The sequence below is a fragment of the Canis lupus genome, chromosome 10, assembly GCF_011100685.1.
Source record: "Canis lupus familiaris isolate Mischka breed German Shepherd chromosome 10, alternate assembly UU_Cfam_GSD_1.0, whole genome shotgun sequence".
Lineage (NCBI taxonomy): Eukaryota > Metazoa > Chordata > Mammalia > Carnivora > Canidae > Canis > Canis lupus.
Genome location: NC_049231.1, coordinates 32131595 through 32159593, shown reverse-complemented (window position 1 = coordinate 32159593; position 27999 = coordinate 32131595). Strand labels below are relative to the sequence as shown.

General features: G+C 40.0%; 1 protein-coding gene and 1 pseudogene across 4 annotated transcripts; one reads left to right on the top strand and one right to left on the bottom strand.

The window, feature by feature from the left end:
* Position 1: 1 nt before the first annotated feature.
* On the bottom strand, positions 2 to 27993 carry PRDM4 (PR/SET domain 4). Of its 4 annotated transcripts, none has more exons than XM_038550764.1 (12): positions 27882 to 27984; positions 27417 to 27682; positions 21716 to 21849; positions 19703 to 19888; positions 17088 to 17882; positions 12342 to 12491; positions 10838 to 10977; positions 9351 to 9436; positions 8618 to 8745; positions 7671 to 7985; positions 6319 to 6487; positions 2 to 1706 (listed from the first exon to the last, which is right to left on the bottom strand). In XM_038550764.1, exons 2-12 carry the CDS (start codon positions 27425 to 27427, stop codon positions 1394 to 1396), a joined length of 2427 nt encoding a protein of 808 aa, XP_038406692.1. In that variant the 5' UTR covers positions 27428 to 27682; positions 27882 to 27984; the 3' UTR covers positions 2 to 1393. The 4 variants fall into 4 exon arrangements, 3 of the variants coding, with proteins under 3 accessions (XP_038406692.1, XP_038406694.1, XP_038406695.1); XM_038550766.1 differs by having other exon boundaries at positions 10838 to 10956; positions 27882 to 27980; XR_005365663.1 differs by lacking the exon at positions 2 to 1706 and adding an exon at positions 7276 to 7448 and having other exon boundaries at positions 6355 to 6487; positions 27882 to 27993.
* On the top strand, positions 19737 to 23073 carry LOC119876724 (annotated as a pseudogene).
* Positions 27994 to 27999: the final 6 nt, after the last annotated feature.

The following is a 27999-nucleotide window of genomic DNA, read 5'->3' as shown; positions in this document are numbered from 1 at the left end:
ATCCTGTATTTAAAAAAAGGTCTTTATTTTAATCCTTCCTAGAGGAATACAGATTTGAATGAAATACATTCATTCCATAAATACATTAGCAGCAAAACCCTCCCACCAGAGTCCTCTCTTCTCCAGCCCAGAGGTTGCACCAAAGAGCAGGAGCATGTTCCATCAACCATCATTTCAAGGATGTGTCTGCTTCTTGCTAAAAGCAGGATATACATGTGAGACCAGGTGAAAGACCAGACGGATGGATGAATTAACTAAGCTGGGACCCTGAAAACACACCCATGTGGTGAACATTAAGCCTTCTATACCTTTGAAATCTGTTGGCACCCACCATGCGTAACTGAGGAGATCCTTCATCAGACAACTGAGAAGGTCTGACCCTGCAAATGCACCAATGTGATTGAAATCATTTGTCATTCTGAGTTGCCAACATTTAATGGTGTATTCTTTGTAGGATAGGCCAGATACAAAGGATCATTCCCTTCTTTCCATGATCCAAGGTACCACTTTGCCACCTGAGTCCACATGTGCTTGTTGACAGGAGACAACTAAGCAGGCATTATTTGACTCACTACACTTCCAGGTCCCCTTTTTCTAGAGGCTTTACTGGAGTCAGAGAGAGACATGTCTAAACCTACAAAGATTTTAAAGAACAATAACCATGTGTCTCAACCTGGCTTCCATCAAAGCTTTTTTTGAACAGTGGCCCTGGTGTCTCTCCTTTTCTTTCATCCACCATTGCCTGTTGCCTGGCTGGTCCTTTTTTCATCTACCCTCTAGGCATCTGCTGAAATCTTGGGAAGCAAGATCTACCCTAAACTCCCAAGTAGCCAAGAGAGATTAAGGCAGGTGGTGCTTAAACTTGTCAGCTGAAGTCAAAGTAACAAGCTTACATTGCTGTGTTCCAATCCATCTGAGATGACTTGAGTCACAACAGTCTACATAAAACACAGCTCCAGAACCACTATTAGCAATCGGGATGACTATGAGGCAGGGACCAAGTTTAGAATGCTACCACGTCATAGGGCTGGGAGGAAAATGCAACAATGAAAGAATTTAAAATAAATCTCATTTGTTTGGGCAGAGGATAGCTCTGACTCAGGTATAAATGCATCACCTAGTTCATTGTATAAATAAGGAACAGACTTCAAAAGCTAACACTTTCCTCCTCATACAGCACTTAAAATTAGGTTCCCTGCTCTCTTTTCCCCATCTGTTCTAAAGTGTTTTCATTAGGATATTCTTCTATAAGTGCTTTATCCGCCTCCATTCAGTTTGCTTTGACTGTTGACAGGAAGAAAATCAGAAACCATTATATATAAAAATCACCAAAGTGGGTAACTGGTTGTATATGTTTTTCCCTTTTGCATTTTCCATCCAAAATAGTTGGCTTTTATTTATGTGCTGAGAGAGACTCATCTGCTGAATACACAGCATTGTTAATCCGACAGTCTTCTGTCCCCACAGAGTCTGCTAGTTCTTCCTCTTCTGAGTCATCCTCTTCTTCCTCTTCTTGTGCTGATGAACTGGAAGTGGGACCTTTGCAGGTTTTCAGGTGGCGGGTGAGATGATATTTGGTAAGATAAGCCTTTGTACATTTTTCACAGACATAATCCCGTTTTCCTTCGTGAGAATTAAGATGTTTCTTCAAGTGATTTGTTCTCAAGAACAGCTTATCACACTTGGGACACTTGATCTGGCGTTCTCTAAGAGGAACACAAGAAAAAAAACATTAGATTTGGGGTTACAAATGATAAGTAAGGCACACACTTATTTTTGACAACCTCAGGTCTTTGTCAGAGGAGCTCTCTCTCTCTAGAATCAGACCTTTTTTTTTTTTTTTTTTTAAAGTAGGCTTCATGCCCAGTATGGAGCCGAATGGGAGCTTGAATACATGACCCTGAGGATCAAGACCTGAACTGAGATCAAGTCAGATGCTTAACTGACTGAGCAACCTAGGCTCCCCTCAATTCAGACTTTTTTTTATAGGACATAAAAGCATTTATCTCCTTAAACATGCGAGAGGAATTTCTCCTGCATTTGGCTTTAGGGCTATAGCTGGGCTTTTTCCCAAGCGGATAAACAAAATGAATTTCAATACTACTATACCATTTTGAAATGTCAAAAGGTAAAAAAACAAACATCTCAAAATCTTACCTATGATCTCCATAGGACACACAGTCTCATTCAAAAATATTTTGAGTGAGGGCACCTGCATGGCAGTCAGTTAAGCATCCGACTCTTGATTTTGGCTAAGGTCATGATCTCAGGGTCATAGGACTGAACCCCATGTCTGACTCTATGCTCAGTGGGGAGTCTGTTTGAGATTTTCTCTGCCCTTCCCCACACTGCTCTTTGTCTCTCTAAAATAAATAAATCGGGATCCCTGGGTGGCGCAGCGGTTTGGCGCCTGCCTTTGGCCCAGGGCGCGATCCTGGAGACCCAGGATCGAATCCCACATCAGGCTCCCGGTGCATGGAGCCTGCTTCTCCCTCTGCCTATGTCTCTGCCTCTCTCTCTCTCTCTCTGTGACTATCATAAATTAAAAAAAATAATAAAATTAAATTAAAAAAAATAAATAAATAAAATAAATAAATCTTAAAAAAATATTTTGAGTGAATAGTGTTTTTAAAAGATTTTATTCATTCATTCATTCATTCATTCATTCATTCATTCATGAGACACACACAGAAAGAGAGGCAGAGACATAGGCAGAGGCAGAGGGAGAAGCAGGCTCCATGCAGGAACCCCGACGTGGCACTTGAACCTGGGTCTCCAGGATCACACCCTGGGCTGAAGGCAGACGCTTAACCGCTGAGCCACCCAGGCGTCCCTGAAGAGTGCTTTTTAATTATGAATGACTTACACATTAGGTTAAAGCCTTGATAGTCTAAAATCTCTTTACCCCATGGGAGTTTGGCAAAGAGGGTTACGATGTTTCATCGTTGTGACAAAAAGTCCAGATCCACATTTAAGAGAATTGTTTTCATTGGTGAATACCTGATAAAGCCAATTCTCAACCCCAATGGAGAGAAACAATTATACCGCTAACCTCAAAATAATTTATTTTGCATTATGCTGTGAAATGGCTATAGAAAATTCAAGTGCAAATTTAGGCATCACTTGAAAGAAGAGAAAGTCAAGGTCAAAGAAGAAAATAATGGGCAGCCCTGGTGGCTCAGCAGTTTAGTGCCACTTCCAGCCCACAGCGTGATCCTGAAGACCAGGGATCGAGTCCCATGTCAGGCTCCCTGCATGGAGCCTGCTTCTCCCTCTGCCTGTGTCTCTGTCTCTCTCTCGAATAAATAAATAAAATTAAAAAAAAAAAAGAAGAAGAAAATAACTCCATTCGTTAAGCACAGGATAGATCATATCTGGAATACTACGCTCACTTCTGGGTACCAAATCTGAAATCAGGTAGTAAGAGGGAAAGCTGCAGAAATTAGGGACATGAAGCCTGATGAAAAGAAGGCTTAAAGGGAACATGATAGCAATTCATAAGTATGAAACGCTATGAGTTTAAGATACATTAAACTTACATGCATCATTCTAGAGGCATGTGTAGAATGAATGGATAGAGCTTGACATAAGCTGATTCAAGCAAATTTTTTCTTCAAAACTAAATCAGTTGTGTGGTATTCTAGAAGAAACTATACAACCACTTGACAGAGATACTATAGAAACAAGTCTTTCATTTGAGGTACTCAGTAACTCCTAACCCTAGCTGGACAAGAGTCATTTGGGGAGCCTTTAAAAAATACCAAGGCCAGGGCTATACCCCTAACCAGCTAAATTAGAATCTCTGGAGGTAGGGCTCTGGCACCAATTGTTTTCCACATTTTTCAAGGGATTATTATAAGCAGTGCCATAGGTTGAATGTGTGCCACACTCCCCAACAAATTCACATGTTGCAGACCTAAACCACAACATCATGAGATTTAGAAGTGGGGCCTATGGGAAGTACTTAGATTTAGATAAAGTCATTAAGACTGACCCCCCACCCCCCCAATATGGGATAAGTGTCACAAGAAAAGGCAGACAGACCAGAACTCACCTGCTCTCTCCCCATGTAGGGACACAGAAAGAAAGTAGCTATCTGCAAGCTAGGAAGGCGGCCCTCATCAGAATCCAATCATACTAACACCCTGACCTTGGATTTCCAATCTCCAAAACGTATTTTGTTATGGTAGCTCAAGCTGACTAACATAATCAGCTGGACTAAATGATCCCAGAGAGCTCTTTCACCTCTAATGATATACAATTCTATATAGTATTTTAAAATTCGTACATCTAACTTTTAAATTTTTACACTAATAATGAAGCTACTTCATGAAGACTTTAAAAAGTCACTTTAGGAATTACAAATGTAGATCCAAACTTCTTGGATGTTTTAGTGTTTCAGATTGCATTTTTAAAAGACTGATTTATTTACTTGAGAGAAAGAGAGTAGCACACAAGAGCAGGGAGAGGGACAGAGGGAGAGGAGGAAGGAGAGAAGCAGACACCCCGCTGAGTGGGCAGCCCCAAGTAGTGCTCGCCATGACCCATGAGATCATCATCTGAGTCGAAACCAAGAGTTGGATGCTCAACCAACTGAGCCAACTAATGCATTCCTTAGGTTGCATTTGATTAAGAATCAGACAAAAGAGCTAAAATCAAAGCGAAGTACTTAACTAAACCTTACAATAATATCAAGTTTCCATTGAACATGACTTTCTAAACACTACCCCCATAATACAAGCTAATGTCTTCTCCCTCTTCTAACATTTGCTAAATAAAAGCTCAGGACCACAAAATGTTCTTTTCTCTTTACCACTATATAACTAACACAGCCCAGACATTTAATTACACTTGGATTCATGCAATAAATTCTTCATGGATCTCCCAATGTGACCTTCTCCTTCAATCATCCTGTCCTGCTGCCAGAGTAATCTTTATAAAATGGACATCTCACCATGACATCCCCTTCCTTAAACTCCTTCAATATTTGTACAAGAGTGTGAATACACTTAACATTATTGAACAGTATATTTAAAAATTGCTAAGACAATGAGGTATCTGGGTGGCTCTTGATTTCAGCTCAGGTCATGATCTCAGGGTTGGGAGATGGAGCCCCACGTTGAGCTCTGTGCTAGGTGTGGAGCCTGCTTGAGAATTCTCTCTTTGCCCTTCCCTCCACCCACCTCCCCATCTCTAAAAATAAATAAATAAAATTTAGAAATGATTAAGATGGTAAATTTTATGTTATGTTTTTTTTTTTTTTTTTTTTTTTTACCATAATTAACATACACAGCCACCAGAGTACCTGCTACATGGGGAGGGAAAATCTTTCAGGGGCTCCCCATTATTTCTAGAATGAAACTTAAGTTTCCTAGTTGGATAAAAGATTCAGGACTTCGGGATCCCTGGGTGGCGCAGCGGTTTGGCGCCTGCCTTTGGCCCAGGGCGCGATCCTGGAGACCTGGGATCGAGTCCCACGTCGGGCTCCCAGTGCATGGAGCTTGCTTCTTCCTCTGCCTATGTCTCTGTCTCTCTCTCTCTCTCTGTGTGACTATCATAAATAAATAAATTAATTAATTAATTAAAAAAAGAAAAGATTCAGGACTTCACTGTCACCTCTCTCTCCATCGTTTGCACATGCACACTATGCTCTAAACTGTAAAGAACCACTTGTGCTCCACAGTCCTTATGTTTCTTTCTATTTTTTTCTTATGTGTGTTTCTAAATAGGTCTAGAATACTATTCCCACTCCTTACCCTTTTTTGCCTCCCTGAATAATTCTAATTTATCTTCCTTAATACTTAGCTCAAAAAAAAAAAAAAAAAAAAAAAACTTAGCTCAGACTACCAGGAAGCTTTTCCAGGACACCCTGGCCAGGTCTGTGACGCTCTTGGCACAACCTCTCAGGATCCAATGCTCACTCTAATTGTAACATGGTATGGTAGCGCTTTACTGTTCTGCCTCTCTTATCAGACTTTGACCTCTTTAAAGACAAGATTCATATCTTTTCATTTCTATATTTTTGCCACTTGGCATAATGCTGGGCATCAAGGAGGTACTTAAAAACTATTTGTTAAACTAAATGAGATTATATGTTGGAAAAAAAATACAGAGAGAAGTGAAAAGAAGAAGAATAAAGCAAACAAATGAAATATTCCAGGATAAAACCAAAAACTTAAAGATTTCCAACCTCTGCTTTGCTCAGAATGAACACAGGAAGTGGCTACCAGGGTGCAAAGGCGGAGAAGATGATGAGTCAGCACTTGCAAGCACTCAAGTTTACCAACCTAGAAAGCACAGTGGTTGTGGGTAACTTACTGTGTGTGGATGAGCACATGCTGCTTGAGGTCCTGCCTCCGCATAAACAACTTGTCACAGTAATCACACTTGAGATTCTTCTCACCCGTATGGATAACCATGTGGGACTCTAGGTGAGCCTTCTGGGTGAAAGACTTGTCACACAAAGTACATCTGTAGTTCTTCTGACCTGCACATTAATCCAAATTGCCATACTGTGAATAAATCAATCACTAGCATTCTCAAGGTGAACAGACACATGTATGGGTATGTGGCAGAGGCAGGATTGAAACAGAACTGATAATTGGCACATCACTTTCTAGGGCTATCTATCTATCTAGAACCAGTCAGAGAAAACAAATTTATGTTCTTCAACAAAAGCCAGTGAAGCTAATAAATCTGACCTCCTTCTAGGACCACTTAACTAAATATCTATACATATTCTTTTAGTGTTTATAGCTCATGATATAAAATTTAAAAAAAAATTACTTCTAATCCTAGCAACCAACCTAATTCAATTATGTTTTTAAAAACCTCATGAATTATATCATTTGTGTATAGAGCAAAACATACTATTACAACCTACATTTATCGTTATCTCTTTTTTTAAACATACAACCTCATAAACCAGAGATGAAATAAAATCTTCCTAAGAATGCAAAAATAAGATTACTCTAAGTCAGAGGTTAGCAAACCTTTTGTAAAGTGTAATCTGTATCTTAAGTTTTGTGGGCTACATAGTCTTCATTGTAACCAGTCTTAAATGCAAAAGGACAAGAAAGAATTTTACTTTCAAAGATTTGGAGAACCAATGACCCAGCCAAGAAGACTAAAATGTCATCAGTTATTTTGTAGTAAATGTATTTTAAAAATAAGTGCTAAAAAAAAAAAAAAAAAATTAAGTGCTAAAAGAAAGGGGTTAGCTTGCATGGAATCTGGTAAATGGAAACTCAAAAAACAAAATTTGGCAGTATTTACTGGACAATATTCACAGGAGAGAAATAGGCTCTGGCTGGTGACTCAGAATGAGCTCTCTGCAAGGCTCAGAATGTTTCTATAGCATTCCTTTTGCTTTCAGGCCAAACACATGCATCAACTTCCCGATTAAGTCCATTTTCCCGGTCACCTTCAAACCATGGTGGGGGCAGCACCTGGAATGTGAAACATCGTAATAACAGGAGCTAACACTCTCTGAGGAAGTGCAATTACCGCACCAAGACTTATCTATCACCCAATGAAGTCCTGCTGACAGCCAGATGGATTCATTTTCTCACGTATTAACTCCACCTGCAAGACTAGCTAGCTGCAATTTCTTTACTACCGCAATTTCTAATTGTTGCACAATTCCATTTTGATGGTCTAATTCAACTTACCTGTATGTATCTTGAGGTGGGTCCGCAGGTTGCTGGGATCACTAAAAGCCTTGCTACAGAAATCACACTTGTGGGGCTTCATACCCATGTGACCCATAAAGTGGACATGAAGTTTGGAAGGAGAGATAAAAGCCTGGGGGCACATTGAGCACTTCCACTTCCTTTCTTTGCTGTGGCTCGGCCCATGGCTGCTGCTGTGGCCCTGGCTATGAAGATGGGTATGGATGTGGCTGGTAAGGTGAGCTTTGAACTCTGTATAGGAACTGCATTCCTTGCCACAGTTACAGAGGTGCACATCTGGATGTTCAGGAGCACCTTCAAAACAAAAATGACTCAATGTCTCCTCGTACTTAAACTGTAAAACTCGTTCTTGATATTAATAACGCTGCTTACACTTCTCCGTTCTACCAAAATTTCCATCTTGCCCACTACCTGTAAAACTAAAATGTATAGTTTAATCCTCTATTCCCCGCATCGCACACAGCATGTTGGGCACAAAGGAAGATGATGATACATCTTTCCTAAGCAAAAACCTTTTTTTTTTTGTAATACAAACTCTTAAACATAGCTTGTCATCATGACACAATGCAAAGAAAAAGACTATGCAGGTTAAGTCAATTAAAGGAACGTAATTACTGTTCTTTATGAACGTAAATTACAATGGTACTGGCTCAAAAAAAGTAGCCTCAGGAACTTCAAATACCCCAAATCAAAATTTTACCACAAAAGTAACTTTCACATGAATACTGCATGATCAATAACATTCAGTTTGTGAAGAACCTCACAGATTGTAACCTTCTAACACAGGGATAATATCCTGCTTTTATTTATACAAAGGTATATGATTTACTTCAGTGAACATGTAAGTCATTACCAAAACTACTACTGGTCCTCAGGGTGTTTTTACTATGCTAGATTCAGGAGAAACAAGTCTTATAGTAACTTACCAATCTGCTGAGCATAATCCCGGCTGTAATAAAAAAGCAGTTCATTTTCAGGAGGGATATCCTGTGAGGTGCAGAAATAGATTTTTCCATCATGGGGATAAGCCACCAAATTCTGCTCTTCCCGGTTCCTAAGTTATCACATTTAATAGATGAAGTATATTAATTTTGAGGTATATACTAAACACATCCTATCCCTAGAGCAAAATTCTATATGAAAACTTAGAGAACTATTTACTTTGGGTCATTTTTTCTAATTCTCTATCGTATTAGGAGGGACTTGTATAGAAGCAGAATTCTTTTTTCTGTACATCAGCTGATTCCCCTTTACAGTCAGAAACACTAGAGAACTTATCAACAGAAGAAAACTAAATAAAATTAAGTTTTAAAAAAGCAATATGACAAAAACACAGAGATAGGTAGCTGAATAATAATTAACTTACGGCCTAATGGTTGACCAACAGCAGATATAGAGAAAAGGTACCCACTTACAAATTCAATGAAGACCCTATTACTCCCTATTGCACTGGTAGATTAAACTATTTTTAAAAAGGATAGCTTTTTCTGTTTTGATTTATAATCACCATTAGTCAACAACTACTGGAGTAAAGAAGGTAAGAAGTCTTGTTCAGACATCAGTATAATCTGGAATCTTTGGCTCTGCTCTATTTTATGCAAAGCTTCCTATTAAAAATATCCAAATCGTAACTATCTCTTCATCCAAGACTACTCTTACCTGGCTTTACGCACAAACATCATCCAATTACATTCATTTTCATCAGTTGTGATGATGCAGAATTCTAGGACACCATTGTGGTATATCTGCCAACAAAAGGCAAACGTACATGTCAAATGAACTGACAGGCAATACAAAGTGCTACTGAAGTTAGGCTGGCAACAGTTTCATTTACTCCACAGTAGGCTACAGCTTTCCTAGTCAGTGCAGAACTCCATGGTTGCCTTCTTACACATTTGTCATTTCACCCAGCCCCCATTTCCAGCAATGTAATAAAGACCACTAGAGACCAACAGTTAGTGCTCGAGGTACAAAATGACCCTGATCTTAATTATTCACATTTTGGCTTGACTGGAAAAAACAAAAACAGTCTACTTGTTTTCATCACCTACCACTTGGTGATAATGAGTGACTAAAGAGACATTAAGGTCATAGAACCATCTCTTCTCATTCTTCTTCTAATGGACCTAGCATTCTTCTGTGTTTTTTTTGGATACCAAAACTCATGTCCCCAATGCTGGCAGCACCTTACCTTTCCAATGATCACAAGATCAACTTTCTTCTCACTTCAATTTTGCAGACATCATTTCCAATCTACTAACTACAAGTGACTCTACATAAATGTGTTATACGAATAGCTATTTACATTAAAACCTTGCATTTGGGATCCCTGGATGGCGCAGCGGTTTAGCGCCTGCCTTTGGCCTAGGGCGCGATCCTGGAGACCCAGGATTGAATCCCACGTCGGGCTCCCGGTGCATGGAGCCTGCTTCTCCCTCGGCCTAGGTCTCTGCCTCTCTCCTCTCTCTCTCTCTCTCTGTGTGACTATCATAAATAAATAAAAATTTTTTAAAAATAAAAAATAAAATATAAAACCTTGCATTTTCCTGAAATTTTACCATTAGAAAACTAGAAAAATGATCCAGGGCACCTGGGTGGCTCAGTCAATTAAGTATCTGCCTTCAGCTCAGGTCATGATCCCAGGGTCTTGGGATCAAGCCCCGCATCAGGCTCCCTGCTCAACAGGGAGTCTGCTTCTCCCTCTCCCCACAGCTTGTGCTCACTGGCTCTCTCGCTCTCTCTCAAAATCAAGTAAAATCTTTAAAAAAGAAAACTAAAGAAATGATCTTAGCTTCCAATCCCAGAACTGTTTGCCAACCTATTTGAGGAATGTTTTGATTACAAAATAAGACTTTCATCATATAAACAAAGTCCATGTCCTCAGCTGCCTCAAAAAATCAAAATGAGGAATCGCTGGATTATCTAACAAAAGGAAGACTAAAAGCAGTTTCTTTTCTAAGTTTAGTAGCTGGTGTTTTGCTAAATATTAGAATTTGGCTACAAAGAACAGAAAGGATATAATGTTAAATAAATGCCAGGTGAATGACACCATAGAAATTTAGCCAGTTTTGCTTTTACATCACTTTTAACTACCTCACTATAATAAAAACATCCAAAAGCCAGAGAAAAGCTTCATGAACACTGACCTTCCAGATATGGTTGACTGCCTTGTCTGTCCATTCTGCTACTTCCATGGAGTGGCTCTGTTGGCCAATTAAAGGCCCAAAGCAAGTCCGCACGGGAATGGTTTCTCCAGTCCACACTCCTATCAGTGAAAAGACATCAACTACCCAATCAATGATTAAGCATCTAACAGGATACACAAGACAGAGTGGCTTAGCTCATTTAAAGAATCTTAATATTCAGTGAACCTAAGAACTATGGCTATTCCAGCACTCCTGTGATGTAGCTACAGTCTTATGGGTTCTATCCCATAAATACAGAAAATGTAATGATCAGATTAAATGGGGCTCAGAAGAAATGCACAGAGTTAAGGAACACATGGATGGCTCAGTGGTTGAGTGTCTGCCTTCAGCTCAGGGCATGATCCCAGTCTGGGAATCGAGTCCTGCATTGGGCTCCCCAAAAGGAGCCTGCTTCTGCCTCTGCCTGTATCTCTGCCTCTCTCTGTGTCTCTCATGGGAAAAAAAAAAAAAAGAAAAAAGAAAAGTGCAGAGTAAGAAGCAGTATCAGAAATCCCTAAACCCTTGGGACGCATGAATGGCTCAGTGGTTGAGTGTCTGCCTTCGGCTCAGGGCTTGATCCTGGAGTCCAGGGATCAAGTCCCGTGTTGGGCTCCCTGCATGGAGCCTGCTTCTCCCTCTGCCTATGTCTCTGCCTCTCTCTCTGGTCCCTCATGAATAAATAAAATCTTTAAAAAAAAAAAAGAAAGAAAGAAAGAAATACCTAAACCCAGTGTTACACAGAAGGAACCAAATCAAGTCCCTCCAAGTGTTATTTCAGAGTTAATACATAAAAAAGGCTTATAGGATGTAACTCAATTATAAAAATATAATTACTACAGAGTAAATCAAACTTCAAGCATCTGTGCTTAAAGCATTGCTCAATATTATCTAAGCTATTTTAATGTTTTCAACTGACTCATACCCAAACTACAGCTGAAAAAATAATAAACCCAGCTTAATATCGACAAAGAAATGGCACAGTAATTCAGAAACGATTGTAAATTTAAATCTGGATAACCAAACTCTGGCAGTCTATGTTTCTTATTCCTTTTTCCTAAGGAGTATTAGACAACCCTTTTGTGACAAAGCGTTATCAGTGATGAATTCTCTGATAAAAGAAACAAGTTTCAAGGACTGTTTTGTCATAATCATTAGAGAATAATACAGCCAAGAATAGAAGTCTTCAGACTCAGGCCAAGATTTTCTCCTTTATTCATTTTTTTTTTAAGATTTTATTTATTTATTCATTAAATTTATTTATGAATAAATAAATTTATTTAATTTATTTATTTCTCAATAAATTTTCAACTTGATTTATTGCTATCACTGGTCAAATGTTCCTAGAAAGATAAATCTTGAGCTGTCAATTGACTTTTGAATCAAGCACATATGAATCCACTTTTAGAACTCTCCCCTACAAAGGAAGAAGAGAAGAGATGGGGTTTTATGCTTCCAAGATTCTTACCAACTTCTGCTCCAACCACTGACTGGCGGAGGACAAGCTGCTTTGGGAGAGAAAGCCTTGCTCTGCTCTCTATTGGAGTGTCAGGAACAAAAGTCACTGGTCCATGATCGGGGCAGTCTGAGGGATAGGCTCGGTCACAGAGAGTGCACCCTGTGGGTAGGAAATTTGAGACACAGAAATGGCATTAGTTCAAGCAGCCTAAAGTACCACCTGCTTTCTTATTTAAATGCTAATTACTAAAGTGTAACTAGTAAGAAGCAAAGTTCTAGTAAAAATACTCTGTCAAAGAATCACTTTCTTACACTAAGATACATATCCCACTCTTACATCTCTTTCCAGTAAGAGCAGATCAAATCTCACAGAACAATTTTACTGTTTCAGTCCAGAAGAGACTGATCAAAAAGTAACAGTATATTAATTCAAGAAAAAAAAAAGTACAGTGTTCTTGGGGCACCTGGGTGGCTCAAGTGTGGTTGAATGTCTGCCTTCAGCTCAGGTCACAATCCTGGGGTCCTGGGACTGAGTCCTGCATTGGGCTCCCATGGGGAGCCTGCTTCTCCCTCTATGTTTCTGCCTCTGTCTCTCATGAATAAATAAATAAAATCTTAAAAAAAGAGTAGTGTTCTTTACGTTAAGTAAATACCTAATACTTTTAGATATGGTACCTAAAGTCCTAAGATTCCAATTCTACCAAACTATATGAGCAAATAGGAGTTGAAATGCCATCATACAAAGCCAAAACAGAGATGACAATATAGGTCAAGAGTCAGAGCTAGGGGGAATCCCTGGGTGGCTCAGCGGCTTAGCACCTGCCTTCGGCCCAGGGTGTGATCCTCAAGTCCTGGGATCGAGTCCCACATCGGGCTCCCTGCATGGAGCCTGCTTCTCCCTCTGCCTGTGTCTCTACCTCTGTGTCTCTCCTGCATAAATAAAATCTAAAGAGTCAGAGCTAGGTGCATGACTGCCAACTTTTGCTTCATTATGAACAAACTGGCTGCCCAGGTTTGATGACAGATTCTTAAGACAAAAAAAAACAAAAAAACAAATGCTCTTAGGGACAGTAGGTAGTCATATTCTTGCAGTATTTAAGACTTTTAATTTCTTACTGTTCATATAGTCTTTCTTTTTGCATTGTCAGAAAGGGTCTGTCTTTATATATACTGCTGTCTATGGTTACTGTAACTTTTTTTTTTTTTAAGATTTTATTTATATCTTCATGAGAGACACAGAGACAGAGGCAGAGACACAGGCAGAGGGAGAAGCAGGCTCCACGCAGGGAGCCTGTAGTGGGACTCAATCCTGGGACTCCAGGATCACGCCCTGGGCTGAAGGCAGGTGCTAAACTGCTGAGCCACCCAGGGATCCCCTGGTTACTGTAACTTCACTTTTAGAAGCTCATGAGTATCCCTGTCCATAAATCTGCTTCATTTCTGTTAAGGAATAGCACACATGACCCTATCAGTCAATGATTATGTTCAAACTTTCCAAATTCATCCACAAAACAGATGGAATACATCAACCTCAGAACCAAAGACATCTAAGTATCTTTTTTTCCTAATTATTGAACATTTCTCATTAAATGACATAAAATATCAGTACATTTTCATATTTAGGCAAAGCAGAAATAGTATCTTACTTCAACCATTACTTGACTAAAAATACTTTGAATATCAGATTAGAGATCCCCTATACCTAGTGAGAACTGATTGTTCACTGCTCTTAATAAGAAACTATGCTAAATCTCCAAAGGAGATTCAGATTTCATACTGCAAAAAATGCTTTAAAGGTTTCTCGAAAATACACAAATGGCCAATTAGAACATGTAAAGGAAGAGGTTTGCCATCATTATCAATCTGATAATCCAAATCTAAAAAAAAAAAAAAACAAAAAAATCTAAACCACAATGAGATGCCACTTCACAGTTGGTAAGATGGATAACAGAAAAAGTGTTTAAAAGATGTGGAGAAACTGGAACGCTCACACATTGATGTTGAGAATTGAAAATGGTGCAATCACTTCAGAAAACTCTAACATTTCCTCAAAAAGTTAAATACAGAGTAATTCCATTCCTAAATATATATCTAAGAGACTTAAACATATGTACATACAAAAACTTGTACATGAATGTTCACACAGCAGTATTCATAATAGCCAAAGGAGAAACTAAATGTTCATAAGTGAAAGGTGGATAAACAAAATGTGGTATATTCAAACAATGGAATATTATTATACAGCCATAAAGAGGAATGAAGCACTGACACCTGCTACAACACGAATGAAATATGACAACATTGTCCTAAGGGAAAGAAGCAAATCACAAAGGCCACATATCATATATTTCCATTATATGAAGTGTCCAGGACAGGTGAATCTATAGATAGAAAGTAGATTAGTGGTTGCCTGAGGACCGTGGCAGGGAGGGAAGGGAGTTGGAAGGGCAGGAATGATGAGCAACTGCTAGTGGGGTATCTTTACAGGGTGTTAATGCTTTGAAATTAGATAGTGGTGATTGTTACACAACTTTGTCAGTATACAAAAAAACTACGAAATTGTACACTTTAAAATGTGTATGTGAATTCTATCTCATTTTTTAAAAAACACACACAGGAGGGCAGCCCTGGTGGCGCAGCAGTTTAGCTCCACCTGCAGCCCGGGGTGTGATCCTGGAGACCCAGGATGGAGTCCCACGTTGGGTTCCCTGCAAGGAGCCTGCTTCTCCCTCTGCCTGTGTCTCTGCCTCTCTCTCTCTGTCTCTCATGAATAAATAAATAAAATCTTTAAAACACACACACACAGGAGCAAGATTCCACATGACCACTTAAAAAAGAATCAACAGGCTTATTTAGGCCTCTCTTATCCTCTGCTGAGTTAATGAGCCTCCATTAATCATCCCTAAATTAAAATATTTTTAAAATATTGATTTCAGACTTTAAAAGTTTAACATAAAAGTTCTCCTCACTGCTTGGCTTCTGAGGCACCAGAAGCTTTGTCCTACTTTTCTGACCCTCCTGTTCAGTCTACTTTGGAAGCTCTTCCTCTACCCTCTCTTATACTCCACACTCTCACTAGGAGATAATTTTACCCCACTTCCATGGCTATGATTGACATTCTAATGCTGAGGATCCCTGAGTATTTGCAGACAGATCTCTGTGCTCCAGATTAAAATTCTCATTAGACATCTCTATTGAGGCATGGCTGGGTGGCTCAGTTGGTTAAGCATCTGCCTTGGGCTCAGGTCATGGTCACTGGCTCCCTGCTCTATGGGGAGTCTCCTCCTCCTTCCTATGCCCCTCCCCCCCTTGTGTTCTGTCAAATAAATAAAATCTTAAAAAAAAAAACTCTATTGGGTATTTTATAGACACTGAAATCAACATGTCTGAAACCAGCTCCTCAAAAAAAAAAAAAAAAAAGAGGCCTCCTCCACCATTCATTATCCTAAGAAGTAGTACCACTCTCCACCTAGTTTCCCATGCCAGAAACCAGGGGATATCTCCTTCACCCTTCTCTCCCCCAACTTTAATTGGCAAGCTCTACTAAGTTTTTTGTAAATACTCCCCACTTTCCTCAACATCACCTCAACTCCAGGTTAGAAAATCACCTTCCACTTAAATTTTGGCATCATCTTCCTTACCTGCCTACTCGTCTCACTTTTGCAACAGAGCCCCCATCCCAAATTGCACTCTTTAAGACCACTGACTTCTTAGAAGACCCTTTGGGTTCTGGCTCCTACTTCTTTCTCATCACCTACATACTATGCTTCAGCAATTCTGAAGCATGCAAAATTTTTTTAGTCCTAGGTACTTACAGGTGCCAACTCCTGTCTGGGACACTGTTCTTCCTGATACTCAGCTACCAACATCTTTCTTGTCCTTCAAGTCTGTGCTAACTAACATATGCACTGCCTCCCCTGGTAACTCTTCTCTATTCCTTCCATGGCTTGGTTAGATGCTCCGCTTTAGGCTCTCTTAAACCTAATATTTAATCCCATCTTCCCACTTATGTTGTATTACGATAGCTTGTTTACTTGCCTATGCCTCCCATCAGACATAAGCTCTTTAAAGGCATGTGTCATCTCTCACAGACTGTTTTCTACCCTGCCTCTAGCACAGAGTAAAGCACTCGACACGTTTCCTGCATGAATGAAGCATGTAGTAACACCAACAAATGAACAGTCTTTACACTGCTTTTTGTTACCACTGCCCCATAAAAAGAATTCTTACATGTCCAACTATAGTAATGGACATGCATTCTGAGCAAAATAATAGTAATTTACATGCATTCTGAGCAAAAATAAAAACTGTGTTCGTATCAACCGACATTTTTTCCATGGGGATAAGATAGTACATATCATCTAATAAATTTGTCTTATATTGACAAAGCACACAGCATGACACACAGACTACCTCACTGAGCATGAAACACAGACTACCTCACTGAAGTTTACTTCTATAATAACTCTATTTCTGAAACCCAGGGAAATATCATGAATATATTGGTCTGACCTTATCTGTAAAATACAGAAGGAAATGACCCTGGTTTCCTTATTTTAGAATACTTAAGAACCAACAAAATGTCTGTATGTCATTCAGCTGGAGGAAAAGGCACATTAATAAAGCACAATACACAAAGAAAAATTCCAAAATTTACTTTCTATGCTTCCCTAACACGTGACTTTGGACTAAATCTATTAGAGATGATGACCCTTTCTACCAATATTTCCAAAAGAAAAAGGCTAAATACACTCACAAATTGTAAACAAGGTTGCCATATTTTCCTTGTTTGAATTGGAGTCTTCCATTTGCAGTGAAGGTGGTACAAAAGAAAGACTGTCTGAAGATACATCTACATGACCTGTCCCCATAGCAACCTCCTGGGTGATGGAGGAGACAGCCACAGGTTCTAGGCTTAGGCCAACTTCATGGAGGGAAACAGATTCTAGGGAGGCGAGGTTGTGTGAGGTAGAGAGTGCCACGCTTACAGAGTTGGTGCTCATGGCCACGGTGTGAATGGAGTCACTGAGGGCACTGTCAGACATCCCGTTGACCCGACTTGCAATGTGGTCCGTCTCCATGACCACAGGGAGCTCCAGGCCATTCCCATGAATGGGTATCACACCACCATGTCCTACAGTGTCTGCTGCAAGATTGCTGCTCACAGAATCAACAGACAAAGGTTCATGACTTCTGGAGCCATTTGGGATCTGGGAATGCTCGCCTGCAACACCATCCATCGTAAGTTCTTCTGCCATTCCATCTGTAGAGATTGGGCTGGTAACCCTAGAGACGTTCTCCATAGTGATTGTTGTGTCCAAGGCCACCTCGTGGCCATCACTGGGATGAAGACTTTGGGCACCATGTGTATTCACAGAGCGAGAGTCTATTGAAACAATGCCTGGCTCCAATCCAACATTTCCACTGGACTGATAGGGATCTAAAGCTGAAGCGTTATTGGCGATAGACAGTGCTGTATTACCATCAACATTTATAGAGTTAGGGTGTATATACTGAGGAGGTGGTCTGTCAGCTAAATAAGATAAAATGCCTGGGAAAGGGAAAAGATGAGATATCAGAGATTTTTTAGTACAGCATTAAATATAAGAAATTCCAAATGCTAGAAACTATTTTCCTTACAAATAACTAGATTAATCTCTTACCTACTTCTCTGGCTTAACTGATATACTTTATAAAAACAGCAACATAAATAGACGATAAAAGAATCTTCTACTTACTTATTTGGTTAAATTGATATATATACCTTATAAATAGCAACATACATATACCATAATTCAGTTTTCCCTGTGAAACTCAGACACTATAAAAGATTATCCCTGTGAAACTCAGACACTATAAAAGATTAACTATGTTCCTTTGAAGTCCATGGAAATTAAACATTTAAATGATGCCTTTAATATATACATAGTTGGAATTCCTGAGACCCAAGATGCTGAAATTTGTTTTATAAAAATTAAAAGGTAAAATGATTTAAAAGCAGATCTTCCAGGGATGCCTACGTGGCTCAGTGGTTGAGCACCTATCTGCCTTTGGCTCGGGCATCCTGGGGTTCTGGGATCGAGTTCCACATCGGGCTCCCCACTGGGAACCTGCTTCTCCCTCTACCTATGTCTCTGCCTCTCTGTATGTCTCTCATGAATAAATAAAATCTTTGAAAAAGAGTAAAAATAAAAAAGAAATATAACTAAGTTTTAAGTTATTAAACTATCATAGCATATTACATTCCATTCAAAACAAAGTCACAATCGAATCTGCTTTATTAAAACCAAAAGAAATACTTGAATATACATGCTTGTAAGGATATGGTGAAATGGTACCTGCTGCATTGCCAGTGGGAATGAAAATTACTAAAACTTCCTTGGAAAGTATATATATTAAGAACCCAAAAGACATTCATGTGCTCTTGCACAAGAAATTCCACTGAGGATAATCTTCCCTAAATGCATTTTATAGATATTATATACAAAGACATTCCTGTAATAAGAACCTAGAAAAACCAAACTGTCCAACAATAAAGATTGATTATAAATAAACCATGGAATATCCATTCAGAAGACTATAATGCAGCATTAAAAATAATAATTATGAAAACCATGCAGCAGTTATGGAAAATAACTACAGAAAAAAATGAAGTAGGGACACCTGGGTGGCTCAGTGGTTGAGCGTCTGCTTTCAGCTCAGAGCGTGATCCTGAGGTCCTAGGATGGGGATTCCCATCAGGCTCCCCACAGGGAGCCTGCTTCTCCCTCTGCCTATGTCTCTGCCTGTCTCTCATGAATAAATAAACAAAATCTTAAAAAAAAAAAAAAAAGGAAAGAAAAATATAAAGTGGAAAAGGATACACAATCATATAGAAAGTATAGTCTTAATTATAAAAAATATTAAAAAACTATACACTGAGATAAAAGGAGGGAAGTACATCAAAAAGATGGACGATGGAACTATGTATGAGTGGTTCTCCTCCCTATTTGCTAAAGTTTCTAAAATAAATATTTAGAACAAAAATATCAATAAACTTAACCTATAAACTTGAATTTATAATAATGACACTAACAGGATATATGGTTGATAGGAATTACAACTGCAGAATTATAAAAACTGAATCAAGGAAATACTGGAGGAAAGAAGGAGAAAAATTGCTTAAGCACCCTTAATAAATAAAACTTAGTCTAACTGTTATATTAATAATGTGTTATCTGTACATTGTAAGAGGAAAGGTACAAAAATATTTTTTCCCACCTAGATATTAATATCCAATACTGAAAAACAGAAAAAGTGTTATTCAAGTCTTCAAGAAAGGAGGTTAAGAGGAGGCTTTCTTCTAATGTTCCAAATAACTGTACTACTTACCAGGTAGAATGGTTCTGAAGTAACTGCTCTCCAGGTGGGGGTACGGTGGTGGAGGTAGGGTGTAGTTTCTTTCGGGTAACCCGCACATCACCCCTCGATCCCCAATACCCATTGGGAGCATTAGAGACAAAGCAGAAGGCAAAGAGCTCAGGGAGGGACCCAGGTTTGGAATTGCCACTGGCAGGCCTACAAAAAAATGTTTTTTTCCTCAATTAAAAGAAAGTAAGTACTTAAAAACTCTTTCTATAATCACTAGCTAAACTCTTTGGGAGGTTTCTACATATGGGGGGAAAAATCTCACCTAGTAGCCCCTTATCTCCATAGACAGTATTGTGCAAATATCCAGAAATAGGTCTAAAGGGAGTTAAGTTAGTTTTAAAATGGTCAAGCTGATCTTCCAGTTGTCTGTATTGCTTTTAAGTATTAAAACATTACAATTAAAAAACTAGTTTAAATACAGTTTAAGAGAACAAATCATATAGAGATAAAAATAATGGGAAAAAATACCAAAGTTCACAGGAGTGGTCTCTGAGTAATGATATTACGAATTCTTTTCCTGTATTATTTGTATTTCCCATTTTACATGGTGAGAATGTTTTGCTTTTTAAAAATTCAAAGATATGCTTATACTTGGAAGGTAAATGCAAAACTGCACAAATATACTTTCATGTACTCTTTTGTGTATTTCCTATATTTCATAATTTAAAAAAGTTAAATTTTAGATATTTATCTTTGATTATACTTGCAAAGTGTCAAAGTGACTCTTACTATGCCTAAGTATAACAATGAATACTCACAAACTTGGACAGTGCTAATTTGCATTATTTTTGCCAGTGGCAATATTTTTTAATAGGCCTTTACTCCTTAACAAGAGTGTTCACTAAAAGGAATGCCTAAGAGATAATCAAATGAGTTTACTAATAAGTTTTTTTAAATTTCTTTTGGACACCTGAAAAGAAAGTAGAGACCCTAGTGTAGATGAATTTATTCAGCTGCTGCATTTTAGTAACTAAGCAGGTAATCCCTACAGAGAACTATTTAAACAAATTAAAGATTTAAAACACCCTTAAACATTTTTAAAAAAATTTTATTAAGTAATCTCTACATTCAACATGGGACTCAAATGTACAATCTTGAAATCAAGAATCACATGCTCCACAGACAGGCATCTCCATTAACTCAAATTGTGATAAAGAAAGTCCAATACAGGAGCACCTGAGTGGCTCAGTTGGTTAAGCATCTGCTTTTGGCTCAGGTCATGATCTCAGGATCCTGGGATCCAGCCTTATGTCAGGCTCTGTGCTCAGCAGGGAGCCTGCTTCTCCCTCTCCCTGTGATATCTCCCTTTCTCACAAATAAATAAATAAAACCTTAAAAAATAAAGTCCAATACATTACAATGCCATAGATCATTAAGAGTCAATAGCTTATCTCTTTTCTCTTCCAAAAGAAAAAGAAAATAAATAAAAGTTTTTTAAAGTACAGTGATGGAGGAAAATGAGAGCTTTTTCTATACTATTTCTGAGTACGGAGGCTAACAGCATTTCCACAGAGGAGATCTCTGGTACCTCCTCTTTTAATTTTAAGCCTGGTGTATTTGCAGTTGTTGCCAATTCCAGAGGTAATAAAAAATGAAGCTCAAGCGCTCTTACTTTCTGGGAACAGTTGGTAGAATAACTTTCATTCTCTTCTATTAACCCAGGGACAGAGTGCTAAAGATGTGAACCAGATGAACAGATAAACCTAGATAAAATGCCAAGTCAATTACATCTCTAGATAAAGGCCACCAACCCCACAAGAGGACTAATAAAAAAAACTGCTACTCCTATCCACTACAACTCCAGTAGTCCACAAAAACATTTCTTCCATGATGCTGCCACATGTGGAACTGTTGCTCAGACCTGCTGGGCTTCTCCTTTACACTCTTAAAGGGGCTTTGTCTCCCTTTAGGCTCCACCAAGAACTGATAATGCAATTAAGTATTGAAATTCAGTGGCTCTCCCTTACTACTCACCTGGGGCAGGGATGGCATTGTGAGTGGGTGAGGCAGCCAACCCTAGATGACTCCCTGAGACTGGCAAGGCATTGCTCACAGAGGATGAAGTCAGCTGCTCCATCCCCACTGGGCTCAGGTTCATTTCATTCATCCTAAGAAAGAGCACACATGACCCATTAGGCAAAATCTTACCTCAGTAATTCCATTTAAGTTACTGAAGAGTAACTGCCCTCCAGCCAGGGTAGCTGCAGCCTGACCCTGAGCAAGCCCAGCAGCTGGAGCTGCGAGTGGAGCGGTGGTAGCGGCTCCTCTCAGGAGACCACCAGATCACCCCTTCCTGTGGCCTCACCATGGCGACCTACGGGCAGAGCTGTGCGCAGCCAATGTGTGTTCCTCCATCCTATGTTGACCTTGGCAAGGCTGCCAGAGATATTTTCAACAAAGGATTTGGTTTTGGGTTGGTGAAACTGGATGTGAAAACAAAGTCATGCAGTGGTGTGGAACTCTCAACATCTGGTTCATCTAATACAGACACTGGTAAAGTTACTGGAACCTTGGAGACCAGATATAAATGGTGTGAGTATGGCCTGACTTTCACAGAAAAGTGGAACACCGATAACACTCTGGGAACAGAAATCGCAATTGAAGACCAGATCTGTCAAGGTTTGAAACTGACATTTGATACCATCTTTTCACCAAACACAGGAAAGAAAAATAGTAAAATCAAGCCTTCTTACAAGCGGGAGTGTATAAACCTTGGTTGTGACGTTGACTTTGATTTTGCTGGACCTGCAATCCATGGTTCAGCCGTCTTTGGTTATGGCTTGCTGGCTACCAGATGACTTTTGACAGTGCCAAATCAAAGCTGACAAGACATAACTTTGCAGTAGGCTACAGGACTGGGGACTTCCAACTACACACTAATGTCAATGACAGGATAGAATTTGGAGGATCAATTTAATCAGAAAGTATGTGAAGATCTTGATACTTCAGTAAACCTTGCTTGGACATCAGGCAAAAGTCAACAACTCTAGTTTAACTGGAGTGGGCTACACTCAGACTCTGAGGCCTGGTGTCAAGCTTACACTGTCTACCCTGGTAGATGGGAAGAGCATTAATGCTGGAGGCCACAAACTTGGGCTTGCCCTGGAGTTGGAGGCTTAATCCAGCTGAAAGAAACCTCTGGGAATGGTTATCAGAGGATTTGGCCTTAATATATTTCCAGTGTGACCAGCAGGCTTCCCCCCCTCCCTCCCCCAAGAAGGTGATCAAAACAAAGGATGATCTGAACAAGAGCTGTATTTTAAATATTTAGACAGTTACTTGTTAGCTGGTTTCTAGTTAAATTGGTTATCTAGTTACCAATACTGCAGTCCTCCAGTCACCTATACATTATTTAAATATATTTAACTGTTAAATGCGCTACCCACCAATAATGAAATAGACCTTTATGAAAACTGTGTAATTGTGTGCATGTTTGTTATGTTCCTATTAACATTGAAAATTGCCATTGAACCAGAAGGATCAGTGGAAGTTTTAAGATGAGGTTAAAAAATTTCTGTTAAATTTGGCCATCATTAGAATTACTTTTGGTATCCCCAGACATTACAGATTATGAATAAAAACAAGTATACATAATTAATGACTCCAAGTAAAAAAAAAAAAAAAAAAGAAGTTATTGAAGAGCCTGAAAAGATCGGGGGAGGGAAATGGGAGCTGACTAACTACTACTTAATTTTTATTATGCTCACAGTTCTCTAAGATAGAGTTATTCTTTCTACTGATCAGGAAACTAGGATTCAAAGACATTAATTCAGTCAATGTCACAAAACAGAAAAGGACTTAACTCAGGGGTTTTGTTCCAAACCCTATGTACACCTGCCTGAAGAAAAGTGCAATTCTTAGAGCATATGGCAGAGTTTGTTTCAAATCATCCAAGTTTTCTTTCACAGTATTTTATGCAAATGGTCTATTACTTCAAACCAGACCTCTGTATACAGTTTGTTTTAACCCACTCAAAATAATTTTTACTAATTCTTTTTACTAAGAGTTACAGCAATAGTGGGTCTGAATTCAATTATTAATGGTGTGAAGAAGCACCATATTTCCTTCATGGATTAGATTTTATTAAAATTCTGTATAGAGGGCAGCCCTGATGGCCTAGCAGTTTGGCGCCGCCTTCAGCCCAGCGTGTGATCCTGGAGACCCAGGATCCAGTCCCACGTCAGGCTCCCTGCGTGGAGCCTGCTTCTCCCTCTGCCTGTGTCTCTGCCTCTCTATCTGTGTCTGTCTTCAATAAATAAATAAAATATCTTAAAAATAAATAAATAAAATTCTGTACAGAAATCTTAATAGCCACCAAATAGGTTATTATGTAAGCTTTGCTACACATACTTTATAAAAACTTACTTCATATTCTCTCACCAAGTCTTCAAAATAAATGAGGAAACCAGGCTCAGAGACATGTTCTATGCCCCAAATCATAGCACAGATCATACTGCAAAACACTGCCAAAACGTTTTTCTATACATCAAATCTTTTTTTTTAAATCTAGACCATTTTTGTCAAGCCAAAAAATCTGAGAATCGCCCTTTCTATGCAATCTACGTTACATTGTCATTAATAATGTTATCAGAATAACAGTGGTTTGAACAAGACGTTATTGGAGGCTATCAAATAACTATTAGTTCCTATATCAAAATTTAGAGATGGGACACCTGGGTGGCTCAGGGGTTAAGTGTCTGCCTTCGGCTTAGGGTGTGATCCTGAAGTCCTGGGAGCGAGTCCCACTTTGGGCTCCCTGCATGGAGCCTGCTTCTCCCTCTGCCTATGTCTCTGCCTCTCTCTCTCTGTCTCTCATAATAAACAAAATCTTAAAAAAAAAAAAAAAAAAAAAAATTAGAGACTACCATACTATAAACATTATAATTTCAAGAGGCTAGTCAATAGGTTATCCAAAGGTCACTAAAGACCTGGTTAAGCATCTGCCTTGGGCTCAGGTCATGATGTTGGGGTCCTGGGATCAAGCTCAGGGTCCAACTCCTTGCTCAGTAGCCATCTGCATCTCCCTCTCCCTTCGTCCCTCCGCCTGCTCATGCTCATGTGTGCTTTCTCTCAAATAAATAAAATCTTTAAAAATCTTAAAAAAAAAAAACAAAACCTCTACTCCTTATACTGAGAATAAGTATAGGGAACAGTAATGCAAGTTCTTCTGTGTCTGTGTACATGGGAAGAGTAAAGGAGAAGAGGAATCAAATGGATTTACACATTCCCTAGCATTGAGAGCAAACCTAAATAGGTTTTTCATTTGAAAAATGGCAGTATCAGCCACCAATAAACCTGAAAATAGTAATAGCTCATACTTACTACTCCCTTACTACATGTGTTAGGCACTGACCTAAGTGATTTACATGTAATTATTTCACCTAATCCTTGTAAGTGAGGTAGGTACTATTCTTGATCCCATTTTAGAGATGAGAAAACAGAGAGGCTAAGAAACTTAACCCAAGATTACATAACAAGTGGCAAAGTTGGGACTTAAATCCAGGTCTGCCAATTTAAGAAACCTAAGCTGAATCACTATGTTGTGCACCTGAAACTAACATAACATTAAATATCAAGACCTGAAATCAATATAACGCTGTAGGACAACTACAATAAAAAAAACTTGGGCAGCCCCGGTGGCTCAGCGGTTTAGCGCCGCCTTCAGCCCGGGGCCTGATCCTGCAGACCCGGGATCGAGTCCTACATCAGGCTCCCTGCATGGAGCCTGCTTCTCCCTCTCTCTCTCTCTCTGTCTCTCATGAATAAATAAATAAAATCTTAAAAAAAAAAGAAAAAAAAAACTCAAGCTTTTAACTATAATTAGAAAGACAGTTACACTAATAGAACCATTTTGCCTTTTACATAGTTCCAGTAATTAGGAGCTGTATATTTATATTGTGGGTTGTGTTTAAAGTCCCACATAGACCTGTTCCTGCATTATTCTACATTCACAGGCTTTAATCTTACCCCAGGCCAGGTATCTCATAAAACTAAACTCTCAGACATTAATAAAATGAACAAAGCCAACAGTAGAGAATAGGCACTCTGAAACATCTGCTTTGGATGGAGCAATGCATTTTCAATCTTACTAAAGAGGCAAAAGACAAACGAGGTATACCTACGAAGGACAGCACATTAACAGCAGTATTTACGCTATAAAAGAATGAAAAAATCCTTATAGCCTAAAGAGACAACAGCTAACTTAATCTTGCAAGTTTCTACACATGGGCTGGTTAAAAACAGACTTTTCCTGTAACTTTTTATGGCTCCAAATGTAACTAGAACTCTACAACCACTAGAGCAGTAATGACCCACAACAAATGGGTTACAATAATTTTCTTAAAGTACACCTAAAAATCTAGCTTCAAATCTCATTCTAAAAATTCCTGAATATTAATCTGTGTACCTAATCTCCACATAAAAATCAAAATGGTGTTTCTAGGTTGACTCCTAGGCCTTCTCAAACCAGTTCAAACCAGAGTTTAATGTGAGAGGCTCAGCAGATTTCTGCTTTGTAGTGAGTCACTAAAATGTGATGACCTCAGCAGCCATAAACCAAAGGTAACTAGAATCTCAGAAGAGAGAAAGCAGATGAAGGGAATTTACAATATGATCCTCATGAGACACTCTCATTCTAAAGCGTGATTCTGTTCTACCTACCTTTCTCATATGGGTTTCTGGGAAGCAATCTTGGAAGGAGGGCCAAAATCAAGACACCAACCTACCTCTCTCTTCTTCCCTCCTCATTCCTGGTAAAACCACTTCCTTCACACTTCTACACTTTCTGTGTGTGTTTCTAACTAACCTACGAATAAATCATTTGCCAGTTGCTGATCTTAATGACTTTCTTGAGTCTTCTAACTTCTTTCCAGAATGGCATATTAGGGGGCGCTTGGGTGGCTCAGTGGTTGAGCATCTGCCTTTGGCTCAGGTCATAATCCCGGGGTCCTGGGAGTGAGTCCTGCATCAGGCTCCCCACAGGAGGCCTGCTTCTCCCTCTGCTTATGTCTCTGCCTCTGGGTCTCTCATGAAAAAAAAAAAAAAAAAAAGGCATATTAGAAGCTAACTGAAACGCAGCCACTTTGCAAAATGCAATGGACAGTTTCAGCAACTTCAATGAATTTACCTTCCTCATCCTAAACATAGAGCCTATGAAAGGGCCCCAAAAGAACAGCCAAGTGTAACTATCTGGCATATTTCTGCACTGGCATGGTTATCATTAAGTACTTGAAACATCATGAAATCTGCAAAACTAATAATTTCTACCTGCAAAACTAACAACTTAATTTCTGCACATTACCATCCGAGCCATAGGGCAACCAGCAAAATTCAAGGTGGAAGCATGGTGCTAAGCTAAAAATACACCCTGGAATCCAGATCAAAATCCTAAACGTTCAAATAACTCAAAGGCATAGGGAAAAACATGTCAATGAGCCAACAATCAACGTGTGGCTATATGGATTTGGCTATTCACATTTGGAGTAAATTTGGCTGAATGAGAGTATATTCAATCCAACTCTGGTGTCTGGATTTCTTGGTCCCTTTGGGGCTTAAACCCATTTGCAAATCGCACCTGCGCTGCAACTTCCCCCTTGGCACCAAGGAAAGGCACTCTGAACTCTCGCTTGCTAAACGTTTTCCAAAGATGTCACGGGCGCGGAGCCCAAGTACTCACCTGTGATGCATCTGCTTGGGGCCAAGCGTCAGAGAAAGGAACACACGGGTGGCGGGGAACCGGCATCAGGGTCTGCGTTCCAGGGTCACGTGCTACCGCATCTTGCTCACAACCGCTGCACAGGCGCGGCCGCTCGGCCCCGCGGCCGCCCGGGGCCGCCCAACTTGTCCCTAGGGCCAGCGGCCGCGCACCCCGCCGCGAGATGGGGCATGCCGGGGGGCACCCGGGGCTCTTCCTCCAGAAGCTTCGGGAGGGACCTGCCCAACCTGGGGGGAAGGCCAAGGGCGGTCACCTAAACAGGGGAGGATGCAGTCCCCGTCCCCGGGCCGGGCCCCCGAGAGCCCGGGCGCAGCGAACGCCGCCTCCCGGGCCGGCCGGCTGACCCGCCCGCCGGCGTGGGGTCCGCAGGCCCCGCCGCCCTCGCCTCGCCCCGCCCCGCCCCGGCCGGGCCCGAGCGCAGCCCACCTGCCGGCCGCGCGGGGGGCGCGCGCGCCTGCCCCACCGCTTTGTTCCTCATCCGGGCAGAGCTCGCCTCGGGCCCTCCCCGCCCGCTCACCCCCGCGCCCCGGGGGCCGCTGGCCTA